Raw genomic sequence first — 22,739 nt, 5'->3', positions numbered from 1 at the left:
TTTCTTAGTTTGTCTTTTCTTTAATTTTAAAAAAAACATAAAAGTACATTATAATTCAAGAAAAAAAAAAGTTTTGGAGTATTTGAATAATTTATTAAATCTAAATTAAATAAAATAATTACAAATATAATTCTGCAATTACTAAAAAGTACAGGGTCTTGAATAAAATGTAGTCACGAGATGTGGTTTGTTTCTAGCTCACGGGGATATTGGATTATCCATGCATTAAAAAGCTTTAGGGGTAATATAGTAAATTCAAGGTCACAATTTTGGTGAGAATAATTAACATTGGCCGAGTCTTCATAGCCTTGTCTGGGGACCATCCTACGATCAAAACGAGCGTGTACGACGTCTTGCCACGTGTACGCACAGATCGAGATCAATGGTTGTGGGCCCCCACCGCACGGAACCAATTTGCGCGTCATGGGGAATGCTTTACCATCAATCAGGGGACCACGTTCACTCCCCCCGATGTGGGGACCATTTAACGCCGTTTTTTTTGTACTACATAACTTATAATTCATTAATTAATTAATTAATTTATTTATTACTCCTTTCGTTGTTTTTTTATCTGGTTAATCGAAAAAACTTAGATTATTTCATAAAATTTTTAAAAAAATAATTATTTTTTTAAAATTATCCTTAATTTATATCTTCATATTTTTCTCTCGTATTTAATTTCAATAAAAAAGTTGAATATTAATATTAGAAGTAATTTTGGAAAAAAATTATAAATGCGTCTTGATGTTAGAAAATGACAAATAAAAAAGAATATGGATTTGTGACGGATAAAAAGAAACGGAGGGAGTAACGTACATCATTGCTATCTTTTTTTTTAAAAAAAAAATTTATTTAAGTTTTTTATTTAAAAAAGTTGCCATTTGGTCTCCTAGTTTAAGTATTGTTATAATTTGGTCATTCGAATATGCACTATTAACAGATATCACATATGGGCATATTACATGATTATTCCATTTATTCTTTTTTTTTCTTATCAATTTTACTTAATTCATACTGATAAAAAAAAATTGGCTGAAAATAGTTGGTAACCTAAAATTTATATTATTATCCTCATTTAAAATATATTTTGAAAAATGTATATTTGAATATAATTTATTAGAAGTTGTAGAAATACATTGAATATAAAAAATAAATTTAAAATATTTAATATTGCACAATATCTCTAAATAGACAAATAAAATGACCAAATAAAAGCTCCAAAATATAACAGGTAAAAAGGCAGGAAGGGTTTGAACTTAATAGTATGTGCTACCGTGATCAAATTATAACAAAAACTAAAATAAGTGGATGAAATCATCCAGTTTTAATACTGAGTGATAAATTAGATTGTTTATTTTATAAAAAAAATGCCATTTTTCAATTAAAAAGATGCATTTATTAGGTTGAAAACCAGAGAATAACTAACGCCGTGAAGTAACTGTTTACGTGTGGCCCCACACGTGGGCGACAAGAAAAGGCTATCGCGCCGGCGTCCCCTCAGACAGCAAACCAAACTAAATACTATTCCACGTGGCATCTCTTCATTCGCCACACCTCCCCGAGCGTGCTATGCCAGGGCCCACACAAGTGGTCCCACATGTTTTCTACCACGTGTCGATCTCTCCCTCAACGATAACTTCGCGCCAATTTCTTCCCATCGTTCACATCCTCCCACGTGGCCACCGTCATGCTCCTCCGATTCTAATCCAACTATCAATCCCAACCGTTCAAATGCGAATCACTACAAAATCTCCAAATAATTACGTTTTTTCTCAGGGTGTTTATCGTTAATTTTCCGAAAACGGTCGTTTCTCTCACTATCCCGTTACGGAGGAGGAGATGATGCGTTTTGAATTTTCCACGGTTCGAATTTTCAACGTGTTTCTCTCTCTAGAATCCTTATATAAAGGGTTCTTGTTTCTCTCTCTAGGTATTTATAAGATAGAGAGTGAGAGAGAGAGAGAGAGAATGAGAATGAATCCCAACACTGAAGAGAGGATTAGGGCAAGAGAAAGAAAGATCAATGGCGTTCCAGATGCCGCCCCTCTCCCACTACGATCACCATCTGCCGCCGCCTCCCGATCCCTCGGCCGCCGGCGAGCAGAAGATCTCCGGACCCGGCCAACAGCCGCCGACTTGGTTGAACAACGCGATCCAGAGGCAGCAATTCGTTGATGGGAGCTTCCTTCATCTTCAGACCACGTCGGAGTCATCGGCGTCGCCGGTGGCTGCTGCCGGGAAGTGGATGTCGAGGGTGGGGATGGTGAATCGGAGTGGGAGTGAGGATGAGGTGCCGGTGTCGAGTGATTCGATGATCGCTGCTGAGATCTCTCATGGCTCTGCCGGTGCCGGAGGGGAAGGTGGGATGGGGGTTGGGGATGGTGGGGATGGATGGCAGAGCGCGAGGTTCAAGGCTGAGATACTGGCTCATCCACTGTACGAGCAGCTGCTGTCGGCGCACGTCTCGTGTTTGAGAATCGCGACGCCGGTGGATCAGCTTCCGAGGATCGATGCGCAGCTGGCCCAGTCGCAGAACGTTGTCGCCAAGTACTCGATGCTTGGCCCCGGCGCTGGTTCTCAGATGCTCGGTGATGACAAAGAGCTCGATCAGTTCATGGTTAGCTAAGCTTCTTTATTTCTCTCTTGATATATATATATATATATATATATTCCTCTCACTTCACTCTTAATTTAGTCTCTTAATTTTCCTTAATTCTTTTTTCTGAGTTCTTGATTGCATTGATTTTTTTGCGCTTTGGGAAATTGTTCTTGTTGTTTGGGGTTTTTATTATTATTTTTTCTTCTAGGGTTTCTGGTTTATGGATTTATGATTTCTTGATTTCTTTTTTGGATCCTTAATTGTTATTTCTCGAAAAGTTTTGCATTTGTTTCTTAAGTTCCACTCATCTTCCGGGGTTTCTAGGTTTTTTTTTCATGGATTACTGATTTCTTTTTGGATCTTGAGTTGTTATTTCTAGGGTTTCTGAACAACATCATTCGGTTTTCTATTTGTTGCTATTTTTTCTCTTTGATGTTACTGTTTGAGTATTTGGAAAAAAAAAAAAAAATTATATGTTGCTTTTCTGTTTTAGTCTCTTCTTAATATTGAGAGTTTTGCATTGAATTAGTACCATGTTAATTTTGAGAAATATAAATGTTAATAAAATTGGAGAAAAATAATTTAGTTCATTACCAAAAAGGTGAAGAAATTTTCTTGATGTCCAATAGTTTGCATTAAGAAAATATTTTGAAACAAAAATATGGACAGTACTAACTTTCTAGACGTTTGTTCATTCTTTGACAAGAATGGATGTGGAGCATATATAAATCCAAGAGATTTTATTTTATTTTTACTTTTTAAACTTTTTCATTCAGATTATCTTTGAAAAAAAAAAAACCTTTTTTAACATCAATCTTGAAAATTAATATACTATTTATTAACAAAATTTTATTCAATGTTTTATTTTTAAGTTATTTAGACGTCAGTTTGTCTTTTCGGTAAGACAAAAGTGAGGACATTTAGAATCTTAAAAATAGAGAGAAATTTGATGTAGATATTCAAAAGAATGCTAAGATAGATGGTAAGACCATGAAGGTAGGGATGATTTTTTTAAAAAAAAAAGGCAAATTTTTTTTTAAAAAAAATAGTATGTAGATTGTTTTTTATCTTTCCTTTTTAAATAGTGAAAGAATACTATTCAGATTTTTTTTTTTTGGCATAAATAAAAAAGATATCAATTATTCAACAGTAAGTATACTGTGCATTAGGTCCTATTTCAATATGGTTTGGAAATAATAACTCTAATCCATTAACTTTTAAACAGAAGACCCAGTGATCCAATATGCAAGTTGCATAAATAATGGATGATGTATACGTGCTCAATGGTGAAGTGGTAATTCATGTTTTACTTTTCAGAACTATATATGGTTTGCATGCATGATGACTTGTCCTTACGTCTTGCACTTTTGTCTTTATTATAGACAGGATAGCACAATGGATTGGGAATAAACAACCAAGCAGAATAAATAAGAACATACATGATATAACACTAGAATAATTTCTTATACATTATAACTAATTGAGCTAATCTAACTATTAGTTTAATAAACAAATTTTTAATCATTAGTTAGATTAATATAATTTAGATTAGCATTAATTAGGTCAAACTTCATGCGTAACTAATTAATTCTCTCTAATACAAAGATGAAGTAACCAAATATGGTCAGTTTTCTTAGGGAGGATCCTATAACATTGTTGCACCTGGACGTTCTACTTTTAAGTTTCCATGTCTTTTTTTCCCCCTTTAGAAAGTTAACGGAATACGGTTTTAACAACATAGTTATAGGTATACTGCATCATATTTTGCAATGGTGACATTTTTCATAAACTAAAAAAATGTTATTTAAATGAAGCCAAGAAGAAATTTACATAACTATTGGGTGATACTAGTTTGTAAATAAAACCTGAATACGTAATAAGTTTACAAGTTGACACCGTGTTAATAAAACACATCGTTGTTTGGGCAGTACAAATTTATTTTTATAAATTCTGACAGATAGCTAGGAAGTTATGTCATGTTCAACATGTAGTATGGATTGGTACCTTATAAAACACCATGTGCAAACGCAGCAAAACCAGTAAGTAAGTGTATCTTTGACTGGCTGCGTCATGCAGACATTCATTTTGCATCAAAGATATATAAGCTTTTGCTGTGGTTGTCTGGATGTGGTGTCTCACCGTTTTTCTTTCTCATAGGTACTTAATTATTAGCAAGTTAAGAAACCCATATATTGAATTACTTTCAGTTCTGAGCTATTTTAAGCCTTCATTATTTTTGATATATTTTGCATTCCGTTACAATGGCTTATTGGTTAAAGTTTTTAACTCCAATGTAGGAGGTCAATGATTTGACTCTCTTATAATATATAGTTTTGTCGTAAATATGATATGTGTATATATATGTAGTGTCAAGTCCATATTATCAAGTAAAAAAAACAACATTCTTCGAGATAATGGCATCATTTTCCTAATAAAGAGTTATTCAGTTCTATATAAGCAAAACTCACTTGAGTTGTTGTTGGCATTTTTTATTGTTTCATATTTCGAATGCAATGATACTTGGATTGTACCAATCTTTGCTCGATTTATTTTTGTGTGTACTTTGTGATGATAATATCAATATAATTTGAATAGATAATTTATGATTTATTATATGTTAAATTCAGTGATTAAGTAAAGTTATTCACATATGATTATTAAGTAGTATTCAAAGCAAGCTACATTTTATTATTATAGAGTTCTCGTCTGTGACATGCTTTTTATTTATTTCCCTATTTTCTAGACACACTACGTGCTTTTACTTTGTTCTTTCAAAGAACAATTGCAACAACATGTTCGCGTTCATGCAATGGAAGCAGTGATGGCTTGCTGGGAACTAGAACAATCTTTACAAAGCCTTACAGGTAATTAAATTGTGATTTACTCTCATCATACTAACAAGGTTCTTTTATTATTCAAATTAATTATTATTCATCTGGATAATTGGATATACATGCTAAATAAGTTCATTTGATGTCGAAATGAAGAGTAGCCAAAATGTATTTCATTGTTTGTTTTATAACTAACACAAAAGTATAGATCTATTTCTATACAATTACGAAGAATATTTGTAAATGATTAATAGTAAATAATTATGCCCTGAGAATATGCCATCAAAGATTTTTAAAATGTTCAAAAATCATCTAACAATATTTTTTGATATCACACCTTTCAACTCATGGGTGGAACAACAGTGAACTTGTCAAGAAGTCGTTAAAAAGATATTGCAATTAAAATTTTAGTCATAAAGGTAGCAATTTGAGTGGAAGCTTATAATAGATAACTAGATTTATTTTAGTGACTAGCTAGATTAAGAATGAAATCTCATATTGATTTCAGTGCGCGTCATCCAAAACATATGAAATGAGATTTGCTACAATAAAATTACCACCAAAACTATCATGCCATAGAATGGGCTTGAGATTGAATAAATTCATCTCACCAAGTAGGATATGCAACAACAAAAGTAGTACTAATTAAAAGGATCTCACCAAGTAGTGAAATAATCTAACAAAGTTTAGAGGCGACAAGGATAATACTCTTGTATTCATCAAAGAACGAGCAATTGTCGATTCTTTCTTAGCACTCCATGAGATAAGGCTGGAACATAGAAAATTATTTTAGTTGAAGATCAAGCAACAATTTGGATAACCAACTTAGTTAGCATCACAATTTGAGTGTGGTGCAGTGGTTTTGTTTAGATGAATGCCATGAGAGTGTGTAGACCACAAACATTTTAGATTCGCCCAACCGGAGCTTAATGAAGATTAGTAAGGCAATGAAGAAATTGGGATATTTTGTTAATGACAAATTATATATTAGGGTGAACAAGACAAAAAATACTAAAGAGCACCATAGTACATCAAAATTAGAGAGAACGGTACCATGATTACTAGATAGTGGTAGGTAGGGATGGTAAGTGTAGGTAGGTGTAGAAGTGTCAAGATTTGTATTGTAATGGAGGTCACGAGTGTACTTGGTTTGGGTGAGGATTAATACTCCAAAAGGTACGGTGTTGGTGCAACTTCAATGCTAATGAGGAAGTAATGAATATGATGGCCAAAGGACCTTTATTGAAGTTAGTTATATATTATAGATGAAACAATTGTAGATGAAGAACCTATAGCTAGGATATCATCTACGTTAAGCAAGATGAAGGTAGTGTGAGAGGAAGTGGAGTGTATGATGAGTGAAATATCAACTTCAGAAGGAGCGAAGTTAGTGGTTTTGAAGTTTTTGACTTAAGAGATAAAATCAAGCATGAGAGGCTGCCTTAATTAAGGTCATAAAAGCTTCGCGAAGATGGCAAACTTAACTTAGATGATAAGGACTAGCAAAGCTAGGAGATTGAACTATGAAAATTGGCTCTTAAAGATTTTAATGAAGAAAGGTATTATGGACATCAAGTTGGTCGATGGACTAATTATAAGTGAGTGCAAAAGTAAGTGGGATGCAAATGATAGTGGGTTTAATGACATGACTGTAGATATCAATGCAGTCTATGCAAGGGGAATGATGGTATCCCTTAGCAACAGTGCAAGTTTTGTAGCGATTAAGACAGCTATCGGATTTCTCTTTTGTTCGAGAAACCCATTTGTACTTGATAGTGATGGCAGTGGGTGGTGGAGGAACAAGAGTTCATGTATAAATTCAATGAAGGGCATTAAACTCATCAAGCATAGCTTGTCACTTGTTTAGAACTTTGTCGGCTTGTGTAAAAGAAGTGGGACCATGATCAAATGAGTTGAGTGGTTGTACTATAGGTGACATAATCACTAGAGTTATGAGGAACGCGAGTGCAATCACCAGTGCATATGACATGCATGTGATCATGGGAGTTGGAGATAGATTTAGCGGGGTTGAGGATAATGGTGGAATGGAAGAATAAGGTAGGAAGAGAGGGAAGAAGGGAAAGAGGAGAAGATGGGATGGAAAAAGGAGGAGAGAGAGAGTTTTTAGTGTATGGAAAGTCCATCTCAAAGAAATGAATGTGGAAGTAAGAGAATGAAGCCGGTGATGGCTTTTATATTGGGAACAATAAAAAAGAAAAAACATTTGATGTGTATTTTGACATTAGTTTATTAGTAGTAGTACAAATGGATTTAGAAAAGGGAAAACAAGTATATATGAAAGACATAAAAGTGAAAGAGATTTAAAAAGGAGTTGGTATGGAGATTTATTTGAAAATTAGGATCGAGTAGCAAGGAAATTGATGAGGTACATAGACCACAGTGGCAAAGACTTCATACCAAAAAGATTTGGGAAGTAAAGGTGGGAGAAAAAGAGTTAGCCTTGTTTTAGTTATGTGATGGATTTTGTGCTCAATGACTCCATATGTTAAATAATATTTATCAAACTTTATGGTATATTTTCTGCTTAATTATCTTGAATATTTTGAGCTTAATTTTAAATAATTATCAAATTCTATGTTTCAGTTCCCCTTCACTGTGATATTAATTATGCTTACAATCTTATAAACACAAAAGAACTAACATGAAAAATTTCAAATTAATTGAGCATGCAGGTGTGTCTCCTGGTGAAGGCACAGGTGCAACAATGTCTGATGATGATGATGATCATGCAGATAGTGAAACCAACTTGTTTGATGGAAGCTTGGATGGACCAGACAGCATGGGATTTGGTCCTCTTGTCCCATCTGAGACTGAGAGATCATTGATGGAACGAGTCAGGCTTGAGCTCAAACATGAACTCAAACAGGTTAGTTTAATTAATTTCCCCCCTTGCTAGCTAATATAACTCTCTCATTCTTTATTTAGTTCTTGCATAAAATAACTCTAATTGAATTCAAGTTAATTTCCCAATTTCTTGTTTATGAAAATTTATTATAATTTTTTTATGGGTTATTTTCTTAAGAAAAATCAGGTTAATATATATATAGATAAACATGAAAAGTGATGAACAACCTTTCCTTTTTCTTTGACAGCTTCATGGCTGGTCATGATTTTTTTTTTTTTAATCATTTATTATTATTATTATTATTATTATTATTATTAAAACTGCCCAAAAAGCTGCATTTATGTTTTATTTTTTAAAAAAAATTAAGAAGCCTAGGTTTCATGTTTTATTTTTATTGGTATTTGCCAAGGGTAATTAAATATATATATATATATACACAGACCCATCATCAAGAGATGTCTCTAGATTTTAAATTTAGAAACGTCTGCAATAACCATTAGATTATCATCCAAAAGTTAAAAACATTCATAAACAGTATTATACAGTAATAGCCGTTAAATTATTATTTAATGGTGGTATAAATAGTATAATATGCATACTTACGAAAATAGCTTAAATTCTATATATATATATATACAGGGATACAAGGAGAAGATTGTGGACATACGAGAAGAGATATTGCGTAAACGGAGAGCTGGGAAACTACCTGGAGACACTACTTCTACTTTGAAGGCATGGTGGCAGTCCCACGCTAAGTGGCCTTATCCCACTGTAAGGACAAATCCATACTTTTTCTTTTTCTTTTTTTTATTTTATTTTATTTTTTTCTCTATAAAAATAATATAAATAAATAAAATATGATATAATATATTAGGAGGACGACAAAGCGCGACTGGTTCAAGAAACAGGACTGCAACTAAAGCAGATCAACAACTGGTTCATAAATCAAAGGAAGAGGAACTGGCACAGCAATCCTTCCTCTTCAGGCACTCTTAAAAGCAAGCGTAAGAGGTACCAAACCACAAACAAACTCTTTTTCTATATATATATATTATTATTATATAAAGAAAATTTTAAATGCATAATATATTGAATAAAATTATTCATGTGATTTTGAAACTCAGCAAGTGATGCAGGTGACAGTGAATGATCCATTCAATGTATATATAGATAAAGGCAAAGGAAATTAATGCATCATGTTTATATATATATTTTGTGGCGCAATGCAAACAGCTGGAACAGAGGATGAAGATGGATTCCTCCATGGGCACAAGGTAGCATGCATGAATCCCTTTCAATAAATAGATTTTATTTATGAAAAAAAATGGTTATTTATACCTGGGATGAAGAAGAGGTAGTATTGTATAAGGTTTACCTTAATTTTGTGTATTATTTTCATTATATGGCAGGTGTTTGTAGCATTTAAAAAGTGGACATGTGTGTACGTAGAATTTTATTTATTCTAGTGTGTTTTGTTTACCGATTGATTTTAAACATATTTATATATATATATTGATTCATGGTACATACCTTAATTTTGTGTATTATTTATCATATGGCACGCAGGTGTTTGTAGCATTTAAAAAGTGGACGTGTATAGAATTTTATTATAGTGTGTTTTGTTACCGATTGATTTTAAACATATATATATATATATATATATATATATATTGATTCATGATTCCTTAGTTTTATGTATTATTTATCATATGGCGTGCAAGTGTTTGTAGCATGTAAAACGTGGATGTGTGTAGAATTTTATTATAGTTTGTTTTATTACCGATTGATTTTGAAATATATATATATATATATATATATTTTCAAGTATTCAGCCAGAGATCAGGAAAGTTTTGTTCACTAGAGGGAGTATAATACAGAGAACACAAAGGTTTAATCTTTCAATCAATGAATATCATAGTTGAAGTTGAAGTCATTTGGATGAAATGAGATGGCTAGATCAATTGATTTTTTGTTTGACTACAAGGTCTATTCTTTCAATCAATGAATATCATAGTTGATGAATTAATATTTTATTTAATTATAATGTCAAAGATTACATGATGATAATAGTAGATGTATATAAAAAAAAAAAAAGGTATCATAGGCCAACCATATTGACCCTAATGTGAAAAACATTCGTATGAAAAATTCAAGTTATGTTGAATAATAGTGGTAAAAGATCACATCCCGTATTGTAGGTGTAAACTTGTAGCTCAAACCCCATATATTATATTGTTTCTATCATATTTATTAAAAAACTAAATTAAAAAAAATTGTTAATATAACAAATAATTAACTTGGAAAAGAAATCATAATACTAATAATTAGGGATTTCTTATAACACTTGACTTTGTTTGAAGTGGTTTTCTGATTATTTTTTAAATATGAGCACTTCTCATAAACATCATAACAAGAAGTTATTACTTGAGAAATTTTTATTTATTATTAATATTTTTGTCAAAATAAACTAAACTAAAAAAAATTAACAAATAATAATTATTAGCATATTGACATTTGATCTCCTATGTTCGGGTGAAAGACAGGGATCAAATCTCCACTACTCATAGACTCAAAGTGACAGTGTGTCACGTATAATTAAAAAATTTTACATGTTCTTAATAAATAACTTATCTATATTTATAAAAACAAATTAGTGTAGTCATGTTTCCAAAATTATTATTAACATTATTGTTGTTGTTGTTGGTAAGCACATTAATTTGTTGAGCCATCTTATATCCTAAGTTGGCTGGTTTTGTGTTTTATTTCATGAAAAGAAAAATCCTAAGTATAAAATAGAGAAACTGAGAAATCATTGGAATTTTGAATTAATATTCTTTATTTGGTTGAGTGTGTGAGGGTTTTGTTCATATTTCACTTCCAATAATTAAAAAAGAAAATCGATGATTTTTTATATATATATATTTCACTGGTATTCGGTGTTTTTTACCTTCAAAATAATTTATAGATTAGAATTTTTTTAGATTAATTTTTAAAAAATTGCATATCTTGTTTCTTAAATGCTCATTTTCTCTGGTGAAAAATTTATAAAAGAATACTTGCAAATCTCAGATTTGATCGAAGAATATTTTATTTTTAAATTAAGATTTTTTTCAAGGTTTAATAGACGGCTCTAATTTTAATGATGTTACTAGACAAAATGATTATTGTATGTGTAAAAATAAAAAATGATTTATCATAAAATACATTATTATTTTTCCCAATTGGAAGACATTGACAATTTTCAATAAACTTATTTTAAGTGTTGAAAATAATATATTTTCCTCCATCACAAATCCAACTCTCGATCTTTAATTTTGAAGAAAACTAAAGTACAACTATCTTATTATCGTAGAAGTGGCATTTTGTATAATTACAAATATGTGTATACATATAAACCAATGCGAATATACCTTCAAAGATTCCTTGGTAAGCCAATCATTTATTGGAAGAAACATATGAATTGCATACATGTGACTAAGTCTTCTTTGTAATGTGGCCAAGTTTCAACCATATATTATCATCAATTTCCAACAACAAAAAAAAAAAATTAAAGAATATATATATATAAATATTAAAAAATTAAAAGTAATGGGCCCAATTTGATACCACTAGTAAATGAGATGACATTAACAATAGTAGATGAGGTAGGTAGAGCAGATGAGGATAAAAGTGCACTCACGGGTTCTTATTAATGCGTTCACCACTTCACATTATTATTATTATTATTATTATTATTATTATTATTATTATTAGTTGAAATCGCTAAAACCCTTTAAGCCAGAAATCGGCTAAAACACACCTGCATAGCGTAATCCCCAAAAACCCTCCTTTAAAGCTTCATGCTTTTTCAAACCCCAAAACCCCGTCAGAATCTGCGAATCCGAGTCGAGCTTTCAAATTGACTCAAACGCCCTCAACGCGGCAGCTCGGGTCGAAAACATCCCCACGCACTTTGAGCGAGTGGGCTAGCCTCCGAGGTGACAGAGAACTCTCATCTGGGAATTCGCTTAATCGCTCTCAACTCACGCCTCGCCTTTTCCATCTCGTCGCTCCGGGTTATCTCTATCGCTAAGCCTCTCCAGACTGGCATTTCATCGCCTTTTCCTTTCCACCCAGATCTCGAAGGAGAAGTCCCCGCGCAACTAGTTGGCAGTTTCATCGCTTTAGCAATCTAAGGTACGAGATAGGTTTTACGTTAATCGCTCGCATAGATTTTTTTCTTGCTGCTTTACGTTTCGCTTGTTGGAAGATATTACAGTCCGCAGGAGGGATTTCTACCGGGTTTTTATATGGTCTGCAGAGATTTCGCTTAGGGTTTTTGTTTTGTTTTCATTTTCAGATGTAGATACACTATCGAAATAGTTTTTTCGATTGTTATGATTTGTGTAATATTTATAACGACATTTCCGCTTCGCTCGAGCATGGGTCATAGCGCACAAATGAGATTGACGCTTTAAAAACGAGATGTTACAGCTAACATTTGTTGTCTCTGCTTAAGTATTCTCGCCTCGCTTAACAAAACTGGGTCTCTGCTTAACATTTTATATCTCTCGCTTAATAACCGAGAGCTTTACCGCTTAAAACCTCATATTTCCGCTAAACTTTTGTCAACACCGCATGTCGAATGGTTGTTATCGCCGCAGCTCGATTACGGCGGTCAACCTAGTTAACGGGCGCCGCTATTCGACAACTGGCCAGGAGACCTTAGTCAATTGAAAGTTAATACGACTCTACTAATCGGGAGATTATTCAAGGACACCGTCATACTCGCTCATCGAAACACGGGAAGCTCACATACCAAGAGAGTGCCCTCTCGATTCTCTTGCAGGTGACTACGGTCGCACCAATAAATTCGGATCGGGAAAGCCCCGCCGAAGCCTCAGCACCTCAAGACGTGGGCCTCGGTTCGTCCGCGATACGATAGCGACGCAGCCGTCTTTCGTAAGAAGAAAACCAGTCGCGTCGAAAGGGCGGTATCTATCAAAGACCCACGAGACACAGTAGACTCCATCAAGAGCACTCCGCGAACTTGTTCGGCGTAGGAGTAAGAAGATAATCTTGTCAAACTCGATGGCGTATCTTCATCGGGACGCCCTCTTCCCAAATACATCATGCTCGGCTCGAATCGATCGCTGATTACGCCGACGATCTACGCCCATGGGGCGACACGCACGCGCAGCGACGACGCTACAAGTGGCTTTCATGGAGGATATTCCATCACCGACGCGCAAGATAGATGCGCCCGAAGCAGCACTAACACGTGGTACACATTAAGGGTTGCTTCGGCCGCTGCTAACGCCTCGGTTTTACGAGTGAATTTCTAACGGGAAGAAAGTCCGCTTCGCAAGACCATCCCAAGGATGCACATGCAGTGAAAAGGATCTACCCAAGCAAAGCTATCTGTAGAAACGAGCTTGTCATCGCTCACTGGAAAAGAGGTAATAAATCACGGACAATGCTTTAACATAAGTCTTTAATGTTTAAAACATTTTATTTAGTGCTTAACTTTAGTATTTACCGCTTAACTATTATTCATCACTGTTTAAATATTTTGCTCTCCGCTTAATTATATTCTATAACGCTTAAAATATATAAACACCTCGCTTAAATATAGTTTCTATAGTTTAAAATGAAATCCATCTCATCGAAATTGTTCGGTTTACATATGTTAGTTTCCCCGAAATCGGGTTCCACAACGTCAAGAAGAAAATATGTGTCGGGGCCAACCGACCGACACGGATGCCATCTGCTTCCCGAACCACTCGGCTCGAAGGCAGATGAGAGGCAGCCTCATCGCGGCCACGGACGCCTGCCTCCTACTTCCAGCCTCACCACGCGACGCGATTCCTCGACGCGCGAGAAGCCCTCCCTCACTCCCGCAGATTGCAACAACCCCTCCTACCACGACAACGACAGCGACTCACGGCAGCCCTCCGATCCGGCTGTAATCACCGCTATCACGCTAAGATGTCACCGCGAACTCTTTCAGCGCAGTGACGCTTTGATATTGACGATCGAAGTTTCTCGGGCTTCGTCGTCGCGAGGCGCTCGAAGGACGTTTCACAACCGGATCGCGCGCCATCCCTCGAAAGAATCGAAGCACCCGGACGTAACTAGGCGCTTTCGAATTTCGACGCACGACGATATCATCGGGAAGGTCATTCCCAAGGTCGCCACATTCAAGAGATTCTACGGAAAAGAGGAGAACAATATCGCCTCCGCCTCCACCGCTACCGACGATGAACAGAGCAACACCCACGGCCGACGCATGCGTCATATCGAAGTTCCGTCACTGCTGATGATACGGATATGACGCGAGGACATCAGATGATGTGGGCCGCTGTCATGGCCACGTGCCGAGAAGATCAAGAATCGTTAGGCGCGCTCCCAACGATGCCGTCAAGCTGCCACTGGCTGAGAAGATCGCCGAATCCGGCTGCCGCCGATAAGATCACAGACCAAGCCGCATACATAATCCCACAACAAGAACAACCATGTAAGGATGCGTCTCGGCAGCTAACGCTCGCCGCCATCGCCCCGCATCGGCGCAAGATGTCACGAAGACCTCGACCGAGCAACGAGAGATGATCAAGGCCAATCAAAAATCGACCGTATTTGCCCTGAAAGCTTTTTATTCAAGAAGAAGAAACGGGTGCCTCGAAGTCGTTTTAACAACATCGAGCAGGAGTCGATGAGGATCTTCCCCAACCGCCTACTGGACGCGTAAGCGTAACGCTTTTTATGTTATTGCTTTAAAGGGTTTCTTATAGTGTTTAACTATTTCCTAATAGTGTTTAATACGCTTTATGTTATCATTTAAGTTTTCACTTATCGCTTTAATTATATATAATATCATGTAACAATTGATAATATCATTTAAATATTTACGATATGGTCTTATTATTTCACATTATCGTTTCCTTCACAGACTCGCTGCGTGTGGAAGAATCGACGCCATAGACCACACGCCGATGACATTATACATGCCGCTTGAGGGAAGGAGACGGTCATCGATGATGTGATGGACGCTAGATGCATCATACAAAAGTCGCCGAGCAAAGAGCCATATCCTTACAGAGGCGCGCCTCATCACCGGATCAGCTGCCGCTTTATGTCCAAAGCGAGACGACGCGATACACACAATTATGGCTATGATCGGGGATCGCCGCTCGAACCCTGCATGAAGTTCAAATTGTCATCCTCCCGATAATCATGAATGGCCACTTCCATGTCGTCGTCCCCGGACAATGATAAACAAGAATACATGCATTATTCTTCATGCCTCCGGGTAATGTATAAGGACGCGTTGGACATGGTAAGTTCTTTAATTACGTCCGATTAATATCCGTTTGGTATTTAAATCGGTATTCTAATCTCGACTTGCATATCTCGACAATGGAATCTATTCGACCTTTGTGCTCGATATGGAGTTAGGCGAGTCGGCGACGGCAAAGTACCCGCTCGTGCACGACTACGTAAAACCCCACGCCAAAACAAGGAAGCGCCGATTGCGCCCGCTCACGCTCGCGGTTTATCGAGCATCACCGTGGGGTGAGAAGTTACGGCTACCGCTGACATGACGTTCCTTACCTCGGGATTACGGTATGTTACCCGCATACTTAAGGAGGGAGGGCGTGGCGTCCACGACAAAGGGGGGTCGCCAAGCGGGTTAAATTTTTGTTTTTGACAACATGTCCTCGTATATCTCGATCACATTTTGTTTTCAAACGTAAATCTGACAAATTCAATTCATTGTTTTTCGTGTTCAAGAACATGACTTGTATATCTTAATGTAAATTTTGTTTGTTTTGAATCAGTAAAAGCGTGTTAAATTCCATTCGGTTTTTATTTCATTGTTTAATTTACGCTGTAATTGTGACATTTCACTTTCATCGATTAAATATACTATATATCGCTTTAAACATCGCTTTTAAATATTTCAAAAATACGGTGTACCTGCTTTAAAAATAACACTCGCTCTGCTTTAAATAAACGCACTCATTCTTTAAACATCGATTGAAATATTTCAAATTACGTTAGTATCCGCTTTAAAAATAACAATGTCGGGCGTAAATACATTCAATTCCTAGTGTTAGGTTCCCATCAATACACAATGTTTCGCCATCGCTTCGGTATTATTAACAATGCCTAGTCGGCGATGGGGTCATCAGAAGATCGCCGATCGCGATCGGATCCTGGCGGTCACCGCAATGTAACTCGATGACGTCGACGCCATGCGACTCGATCCTCTTTCGCCTAGGCCGCCCAGTCGCCTTCTAGTCACGTGCGGTACGCGAAACGAAGCTCACGATTCCGCCTCAAAGGCCCGCCATCGCCGGGTATGGGAATATAGCTTCCTTGTACGCCAGATGTAATTGTCGACGGTGAAGTACCCGCTAATAAATCGATGTACGCTGGTGTCTGCTCGCATTATTCACGCGCAAGCATGTTCGCGAGGATACCATAAACTTGCCACCTTCGACACTGAACAAGTTCCGATGGCGAGATCCACGGAGTCTGCCGCGATTGGTCGATCACTCGTAACGATCATCGACACAACGCACCAACACGAAGATTTCTACCGCTCCTCAACAATGATCTCTAACTCGAATGTATGTCTAGGCATAAGTAGCTCTCCCATTTGGTCGCTGCTCACGCGGTTACATAACATGCTGCATCAACTTGAACCTCGGCAAATAAGGTTAAACAAAGACGATGATGGTTAAATAATCTCGTCAACATGTTTAAACATTATCGTAATTATTTAAAACGAAATGATTAATATTTAAAAGTCGACAAGTGTAATTAAACAAAGATTGAGAATGTTTAAAGGGTAATACTAAATGTTAAGTGTAAACCAACATTCGCAGACCTTATGGAGTCGACCATTTTCGGCCACCCAGAAACGACGAGCTTCTCGATCCAAGCATTGAACGACTCCGCGACGTTCGAATACATCTCACCCCAACGGTCACCTCCGAACAGATAATTCGACCAATGGGTACCTCCTGGGTCACTGTTTAAACATCTTTACGTATTTTCTTAAACACCGTTGTCATTGTTTAAAAGAGTAACTTGAGTAGTGTTTAACTTTTTCTATTGTTTACACCGTTGTTATTGTTTAAAGAGTAACTTTTTCTTAAACACCGTTGTCACTGCTTTAAAACATATTTACGTATTTTCTATTGTTTACAAATCGACGCTTCTTTTGTTTCCACATTGTTTGTTTTTTTACTAGGTCTATGTTTAAATTTCGTAAGTTCACGATCAAATAAGCTTGTTTCGCTTTTTATTTATAAAAATATTTACAACATTTACAACATTTACAACGTCCGCTCTGACTTTGGACACTCACGACTCGACCCTCGTGATAACGAAACAAGTGTCCAGACATTCGAACGCTCACAGGCCGTTGCATAACATGCGCGATCAACTGAACTCCGCACAACGATACAACATTAAACAAAGGTTAAACAACACACATTCACGAAAACGACTATTAATCAATGTGTCATGGTCGGGACTTAAACGAAGATCCCGAGAGTTAAACATAGAACGTAATAGTCAGTACACCGACGTAATATTCTTAAATGGTAACGAGAAAGTCTCAAGTGATAAATATCAACCCCTAGTCTTAAAGGATGTTTCCCGATCTCCTCCTCTAGAATCCTCAAAGAATCACGAAATACGTGAAAAATTTCTTTTTCTTACCCAAGTCGAAATGCTCGCTTAATTGCTTGCCCGTCATCCATCACCGAAGAATCCTCTCGATTCAGTGCAATTATGAGAGCATTTCGACTTAAGCAGAAAAGATAGTTTAACTTGTTGCGTGATTGCGCTAAACGATTCTCAAGATAAGGGAAGAAGGTTCACTGAAAACATCCTTTCTGAGATAGAGTGGTCTGTCCATGGGAAGAGGAGGGACGAGGAGGAGGAGGAGGATGATGAGGACGATCGAGGAGTGGTCAGTCCACGGGGAGGGTTCTTCGGTTATTTATGGTGTGAATTCCATAGCGGTCGACTCTTCATATCCGAGAAAAAGTTAAACGACAAATTGGGCCGACATCGATCGATGAGAACGAACGGGTGTTCGAGGAAAATTTATGTTACTGCGATAAATTTTAATGCCGTCATTAATTCTTATGCACGGATACCATAACCTCACACCGCCACGTCCACCGCCAAAGTAATTCAGATCAAGCGAAAAAGATCACCGCTTTACGCAGAGACTTTGAGAATTTCTACACGTTAATATGAATAGTTATACATGTAAAGATAACGTTAAACCGAGATGGGAAGTATATACTCGGATATGACAATTATTAAACATATTAGTAAAATATTTAAACGTTAAACCAAGCGAGAAAGTCCCTTCAAAAAGGCTGAACATGATGTGATTTAGCGCTTTTCTTTTCCCACCATTTTCGTGCTAAAAACTGGGATTTCACAACATGGACCCATTTCGAAGTGAACTAGGGAGTAAAGGGAAGTTAAACACTAATGGAAGTGTCACAGTGTCAAAAGTAGGAGGGTTTTTGAAGTTTTTGAAAAAATTACGATGGGTGAACAGTAATTTTCCCTTTATTATATCATTATATCAACATCTTTATAAATCATTCAATATCTTATATATATATGGTCCTAAATTTACCTATTTACACTTACATTATTCCTCTTGCAAGAGGAATATTCTCTCAAATTCTTGTTGTTCACTAGCAACATTATTATTAAACGAGAAATTAATACTAATTATTTACAAGTTTTGAACTTTTATCATAGAGGGTTAATATCTGAGTGTATTATAAAATTCTGGGGAGAATTTAATGAAATGTGCATCAAATTTACTATATTAACACCAATATATCATGTTATCAAAGAGAGTTTCATTCCCACTCTTATTAACACTGTGTATGTCATTTCGTTTTAGTAAATTAATCAATAAAAATCTTTTTAATGGTTAAAATTGAAGTTACCTAAAAATTTACATGTATTCGTGTATAAAACAAACAATAAAGAAGAAATACCAAAACTAACTCTGTTATTTTGATTTTTTGAGTATATATATTTATATATATATATATAGAAGTAGAAAAACTTAAAATATGGGAGCTGTATCCAGAGATATAGACAAAATCTGGTTTATTTTTTATTTTTAAATTTGAATTTTCCACATGAACGCCTCTTTTATAAATCTCTTTGAAATTTTGGAGATTATTTATTTTATTAACACATGAATATTCACTATTAATATTGCACAGGGGTATATGTGTCAAAAAACCATTAATTATTCTCTCAAGATCCATGAATCCATTTCCTTTTTTTTTTTTGGGAGGACATTTTTTTAAACTTTTCTTATGTAAATCTAAAAACACCATGAAAAAGATATTGTGAGAGTTTTTCAGTCTTGATTTTCCAATTAATAAAAATATATAAACAAATTTTTAAATAAACAACGAAAGCTCAACAAACTAATCAACTTTTCTTCTTCTTCTTCCCCATTTATTTATTTTTTTTTGCATTTTTATAATATTTATTTCTTAAATAATCAAACACTCATAATATATATATATATAAACACAATTAATACAAGCAATTTTTAAATATATATATATATAATAATTATTATATTAAAATGAAGTTTTTTTTTAAGAAATTAATTTCACATTTCACAAAGGAAACATTGGAATTAAACATCGAGATATACATACAAACACTCAATAATATATATATATATATATATAAAACACACACTACACGGCGGCAACAGCCGAAGACGGCGGCGGTGGCGGAGGAGGAGAAGCAGGGAGACGGGAAGAGAAATTGCGGTACTTAGACAGATCTCCGGCGAGGTAGGCATCATCGGCATCCCCACCATCATCGAAATTGAGGGCATAATCAAGAGGATCATACCTAAAATCCCCGGAATGGCGACGGCGGTGATGATTCTGGGACATCCGAGACACAAAGGTGCGATAGCGGTCGCCGATCTCGGGAGCCTTGGATCGGATCCAGGCGGAGGAGGAGCGCATGAGGGAGGTGGCTTGGCGGTCGTCGGCGTCACGATCGGCGCGGAAGCAGCAGGAGAAGCAGATGGAGGAGCGGAGCTTGTGCTTGAGAGAAGGAGAGGAAGGGGAAGATGGAGAGGAGGTGGAGGAGGAGGAGAAGGGATCCATGGATTTGGGGGAAATCGATTAGAGATTGTGATTAGGGTTTCGGATTTGGGGGAAATATATATATATATATATATATATATATAAAGATGAAATGAGGGGTTGTGATGGGTATCATCAATCATCATCTGGTGAAGAGCGTGTGGGAATCGATGTTATTGGATGGGTGTTTTGGGAATTTCACTGTTTTTTTTATTTGCTGGCATTGGGGCCCATTCAGCGCCGTTCCATTTATTTTTTTATTTATAAATATTTATTTATTTAAATTACATGTATTTATAAATATGAACAAAATAAATATTATCACCGTATAAATAAAAAAAAAATTAAGATTCATAAGAATTGTAATTTTTTTTTTATTTATGTTTTTTTTATATGCACGTGCTGAAATTTAAACCCACATAAAATGAATGTGTTAAAAATTTGATACCAATAAATTAAATAATATGTTATGTTGATTTTAAGTTTATTTATTTATTTTATGTGTGTGTTTTTTCCTTTGGGGGATGAGACACTTAGGCCACTCAAAATTATTATATTGAAATTTTTATTTTAGAAAATATTTTATAAAAGGTGATTATCAAGTATAATTTTGTTTTAATTAGTGTGGTATTTTCTAATTAGAATTCAATATTTATTGTATATTTTTTATTTTTAAATGGGTGTATTTCTGGTTTGAGGATAACCCTGGATAAGCGGCAATTTTTTTAATGACATAAACTCTGGTTTCATAAACACGGATTAATAAATTTAATTTACTTTTAATTAGTGTGAGCTTTTTATTCATTTAAATTTTGTGTATATGCATATGATATTACTTTATGGGTGTGCTTTTGGTTTGGTAATGAGCCCCACACATCCAAACTTTTTTTATATATAAACACTTATAATTAATTATAGAAATGGTTTTTAATTATGATATATTTTATTTTAATCAATATTAATTAATTAGCTTGGCTAACGAATTTTTATTAAAGATTCTGCCAACCCCCATCACTATCCACGAACAAATCACTATAAATACATAGACAGAAACCTTTTTCTTAAAATAATATCAATCTTTATTTTGAGGAAAACCCAAAAACAGAGGACCACTCTTTCCGATTTTTTTTTTTAAATAGAATTTTGCTTAAATAAAATGAACTAATTACATATATTACTTCTTAATATCAATAAAAACCAGTCATTAATAAATACATGCTCAAACTTTAAAATAATAGTTTTTCCTCACATAAAATGACTAATTAACTAATTACATATATTACTTAATATCAATAAAACCTCATTATTAATAAATATATGCTCCAACTTTAAAATAATAATTTTCTTAAACAAATTTGAACCACCACCAAACCCAACTAATAAGTTTCCTTAACCACAAGTCCACAACCACCACTCTGACTAAAGTTTTATATATATATATATATATATATATATATGTTAAATCATCATCTCGCGTACGGCTCGCAGAACGCCCCGCATAAGACGTACAAGAACTTTAATGAATCGGACAACCGCGATCGATCTCGGGCCATCGCTACCGGATCGACGGGATTTCGCTCAAAATTAAAAATATCGCGCATCCAACTTTTATCGCTGGCTTATAAACAAGACACATCGCTATCGCTCATAAAACAAGATGCAACCGCTGGATCGACATCCAACGGTTTCATATCAACGCTCACGTATTACTAATCATGAACGCTACAGAGTGATGTATCCTCATATATATATATATATATATATATATATATATATATACATATTGATCACTATACATCGCCCGGAAAAGAAAAAAAATACCCCTTAAGGTCTTACCAAACTAATAAAAGAATTATAAGAAATTATAAGATAAATTAATTTTTAAATTACATTTATTACATGTTTTAATGTTTTATTAACAAGGAAAGCATTCATTGCATGGAGACTCAGAGAAGTCCTTGTCAAACTCCATACTAAATTAGTTAACTGTTACAAGAAAAAGACTTATTAAATGTCACTGTTAATTAAATAAATTTGGAATTAGGATCATAACATTTGTGACTAAATGTCATTATTAATTTATTATAACAGTGATATATCTATTTATTACATGATGTATATAATTCAAAATTAATGATAGAAGTAGTCTTTTTCAAAAGCCCTATAGTAAACAATCAGTTGCCTATACCAAGAAAAAGACTAGTCATATATTTTGTTTGTATTATTAAAAATTTTCAAAAAAAAAGGGTACCTATATTTGTGGCTAAATATCATTTTTTATAATTGTTATT

General features: G+C 35.0%; 2 protein-coding genes across 3 annotated transcripts; one reads left to right on the top strand and one right to left on the bottom strand.

Moving 5' to 3' along the window:
* Positions 1-1,962: 1,962 nt before the first annotated feature.
* On the top strand, positions 1,963-9,775 carry LOC120268928 (homeobox protein knotted-1-like 13). Of its 2 annotated transcripts, none has more exons than XM_039276197.1 (6): positions 1,963-2,617; positions 5,343-5,463; positions 8,124-8,317; positions 8,936-9,067; positions 9,171-9,307; positions 9,433-9,775. In XM_039276197.1, the coding sequence occupies exons 1-6, from the start codon at positions 2,024-2,026 to the stop codon at positions 9,434-9,436; spliced, it is 1,182 nt and encodes a 393-aa protein (XP_039132131.1). In that variant the 5' UTR covers positions 1,963-2,023; the 3' UTR covers positions 9,437-9,775. The 2 variants fall into 2 exon arrangements, with proteins under 2 accessions (XP_039132131.1, XP_039132130.1); XM_039276196.1 differs by having other exon boundaries at positions 9,421-9,775.
* Positions 9,776-19,934: 10,159 nt separating this feature from the next.
* On the bottom strand, positions 19,935-20,533 carry LOC120269205. Its single transcript, XM_039276546.1, has one exon. It carries the CDS (start codon positions 20,467-20,469, stop codon positions 20,047-20,049), a length of 423 nt encoding a protein of 140 aa, XP_039132480.1. The 5' UTR covers positions 20,470-20,533; the 3' UTR covers positions 19,935-20,046.
* Positions 20,534-22,739: the final 2,206 nt, after the last annotated feature.

The sequence above is a fragment of the Dioscorea cayenensis genome, chromosome 9, assembly GCF_009730915.1.
Source record: "Dioscorea cayenensis subsp. rotundata cultivar TDr96_F1 chromosome 9, TDr96_F1_v2_PseudoChromosome.rev07_lg8_w22 25.fasta, whole genome shotgun sequence".
Classification (NCBI taxonomy): Eukaryota; Viridiplantae; Streptophyta; class Magnoliopsida; order Dioscoreales; family Dioscoreaceae; genus Dioscorea; species Dioscorea cayenensis.
Note: the sequence above shows the minus strand (reverse complement) of the source record. Positions and strands in the feature narration are given on the sequence as shown.